At 45.1% G+C, this 3,390-nt stretch overlaps 1 protein-coding gene across 1 annotated transcript; it reads left to right on the forward strand.

The window, feature by feature from the left end:
• The first annotated feature begins 1,035 nt into the window (after window positions 1–1,035).
• On the forward strand, window positions 1,036–3,141 carry LOC132583180 (protein S100-A12-like). Its single transcript, XM_060254885.1, has 2 exons — window positions 1,036–1,179; window positions 2,986–3,141. The coding sequence occupies exons 1-2, from the start codon at window positions 1,036–1,038 to the stop codon at window positions 3,139–3,141; spliced, it is 300 nt and encodes a 99-aa protein (XP_060110868.1).
• Window positions 3,142–3,390: the final 249 nt, after the last annotated feature.

Raw genomic sequence — 3,390 nt, forward strand, 5'->3', positions numbered from 1 at the left:
GGACTTTAGGAGACTGGGGATTGGGGAGGGGAGGGAGTTCAATGGGATATAATGCCATAGAACCCGCCTTCCAAAGTGTCCATTTTACCAGGAGAATTGATCTATGTCTCCTGGAGATGAGCTGTAATCCAATGAGATCTCCAGCCACCACCTGGAGTTTGGCAACACTGCACCCTGCTGTCAGGCCTGGTACACAGGTCTAGAGAGAGCCAGTTCGGTGTAGTGGTTAAATGTGTGGACTTCTGTCTGGGAGAACCAGGTTTGATTCCCCACTCCTCCACTTGCACCTGCTGGAATGGCCTTGGGTTAGCCAAAGCTATCGCAAGAGTTGTCCTCGAAAGAAGAAGAAGAAGAAGATATTGGATTTATATCCTGCCCTCCACTCTGAAGAGTCTCAGAGCGGCTCACAATCTCCTTTACCTTCCTCCCCCACAACAGACACCCTGTGAGGTAGATGAAGATATTGGATTTATATCCTGCCCTCCACTCTGAAGAGTCTCAGAGCGGCTCACAATCTCCTTCCTCCCCCACAACAGACCCCCTGTGAGGTGAGTGGGGCTGGAGAGGGCTGTCACAGCAGCTGCCCTTTCAAGGACAACTTCTGCCAGAGCTATGGCTGACCCAAGGCCATGCTAGCAGGTGCAAGTGGAGGAGTGGGCAGCTGCTGTGAGAGCCCTCTCAGTCCCACCCACCTCACAGGGTGTCTGTTGTGGGGGAAGAAGCTATAGATTGTAAACTGCTCTGAGTCTCTGATTTAGAGAGAAGGGCGGGGTATAAATCTGCAGTCATCTTCTTCTTCATTTCTGAATTGCTGTTGACCTAAGACAATTGTGGAATAACAGAAATGAGGGTGTGCTGTGCATTACAGGAAATCACCTTTGACTCTCTTAAAAATTATTTTTCGTAGCCAGCAACGTATGTATGCTCTCAGTGGAGGACCAACATATTTCATGTTGTCCTGAAATGTCTGGAAATGGGTATTCCCTCCTCCCTGCTGAGCAAAATGCTGTCTTCGTAGGTCTTCGTTGACTCAAGATGTCAGAGACTCAGCTGGAAAAGTGCCTCGAATGTGTTGTCAACATTTTCCATCAATACTCGAGTCGAGTGGGTCATTTTGATGTGCTCAGCAAAGGGGAGCTGAGGAAGCTGATTGAGCAGCAACTGCCCAACTTCTTGAAGGTGAGTTGACTGGAGAGGGCTCCTTCTTTAGGAGAGGTTGGCTTTCTTCTTGAGGCTGCTTGGGGTGGAATGGACAAAGGAGGCCCTGATGGGAAGAAGCGGAATGACAAGAACTTGGCAAAGAGCAGGCTAGAGCAGGATGTATGGTGGGCTCGTGGAGATAAATTTCTGCTTGACTTCCTTCCCATTCCATAGTGAGAGCCAGTTTGGCCTAGTGGTGAAGCGCATGGACTTTTATCTGGGAGAACCGGGTTTGATTCCTCACTCCTCCACTTGCTGGAATGGCCTTGGGTCAGCCATAGCTCCTGCAGAGTTTGTCCTTGAAAGGGCAGCTGCTGTGAGAGCTCTCTCAGCCCTACCCACCTCACTGGTTGTATGTTGTGGGGGAGGAAGATAAAGGAGATTGTGAGCCGCTCTGAGATTCAGAGTGGAGGGTGAGATATAAATCCCATATCATCATCCATCCATCCATCCATCCATCCATCCATCCATCCATCCATCCATCCATCCATCTTCTCCCACAACCCCACCCTGGAGAAGGGAAGGAGTGGTTTGATTATCATAAGAACAAAAGAGAAGCCATGTTGGATCAGGTCAATGGCCCATCCAGTCCAACATTCTGTATCACACAGCGGCCAAATATATATATATATATATATATATATATATATATATATATATATATATATATATATATATATATATATATATATATATATATATATATATATATATATATATATATATATATATATATATATATATATATATATACACACACACACACACACACACACACACACACACTATGGCTAACAGCCACTGATGGACCTCTGCTCCATATTTTTATCCAATCCCCTCTTGAAGCCGGCTATGCTTATAGCCGCCGCCACCTCCTGTGGCAGTGAATTCCACATGTTAATCACCCTTTGGGTGAAGAAGTACTTCCTTTTATCCATTCTAACCTGACTGCTCAGCAATTTCATTGAATGCCCACGAGTTCTTGTATTGTGAGAAAGGGAGAAAAGGACTTCTTTCTCTACTTTCTCCATCCCATGCATAATCTCGTAAACCTCTATCATGTCACTCTGCAGTCGACGTTTCTCCAAGCTAAAGAGCCCCAAGCGTTTTAACCGTTCTTCATAGGGAAAGTGTTCCAAGCGTGTAATCATTCTAGTTGCCGTTTTCTGCACTTTCTCCAATGCTATAATATCCTTTTTGAGGTGCGGTGACCTCAAGAATTGCACACAGGGCTCCAAATGAGACCGCACCATCGATTTATACAGGATTTATTCAGAGGTGCATGGATAACAGAGATATTATATACTGCTTAACTCTGCTCTGGTTAGACCTCACCTGGAGTATTGTGCTCAGTTTTGGGCGCCACAATTTAAGGAGGATATAGACAAGCTGGCCAATATAATTTGGGGCTCATAGAATTGGACCCCTTGGCCCAATCTTTTTTTAAACTTGGAGGGTCTTTTGAGGAGAGGTGTTGGATGCGATCCTGTAAATTTGGTGCCTCTATCTCACAAAACACCCCTCCGCCCCAAGCCCTGGATACCCGCAGGTCAATTCTCCTTTATTCTCTTTGGGAATCGGTCTCCTTTCAACTCTATGATTCTATGATGGGATCAGATTTGCCTGCCCTGTCCAGATCAGGTTGCTTGAGTCCTTAAGATATTTTAAATAGGAGGGAGATTTGCTTGGGGTGGCATTTCCAAAGGTTAGGGTGGAGCCTACATAGCAAGCTTGAAACTCTGCTAATTCTATCACCATTTTTTTTTTTTTGGTTGGTTTTAACAGAACAAGAAAGACCCTGCTTCTATTGACCGCATATTTGAGGAGCTTGATAAAGATAAGGATGAACAGGTCAGCTTTGATGAATTCATCAGTTTCCTTTGCAGAGTTTTGATAGCTACCCACGAAAACATCCACCAGGGTCAAGGTGACAGCCCCTAAACACCATCCGTGACTGCAACGTTCTTAGTTGTTGTTGCCACTGTTAGACAATAAAGTTTGATACAAACTCCTCAGGTGTTTGTTTTGTGCTGTTTTGAGAGCTGAGTTGTTTGGAAGGGTTATTGGCTAAATCTTAATTAGCGGATTCCATAAGAACATAAGAAGATCTCTGCTGGATCAGACCAATGGTCCATCTACATTGAGGGCCAGTGTGATGCAGTAGATACACTGAAGATTGCTCAACTAGTA

The sequence above is a fragment of the Heteronotia binoei genome, chromosome 1, assembly GCF_032191835.1.
Source record: "Heteronotia binoei isolate CCM8104 ecotype False Entrance Well chromosome 1, APGP_CSIRO_Hbin_v1, whole genome shotgun sequence".
Classification (NCBI taxonomy): domain Eukaryota; kingdom Metazoa; phylum Chordata; class Lepidosauria; order Squamata; family Gekkonidae; genus Heteronotia; species Heteronotia binoei.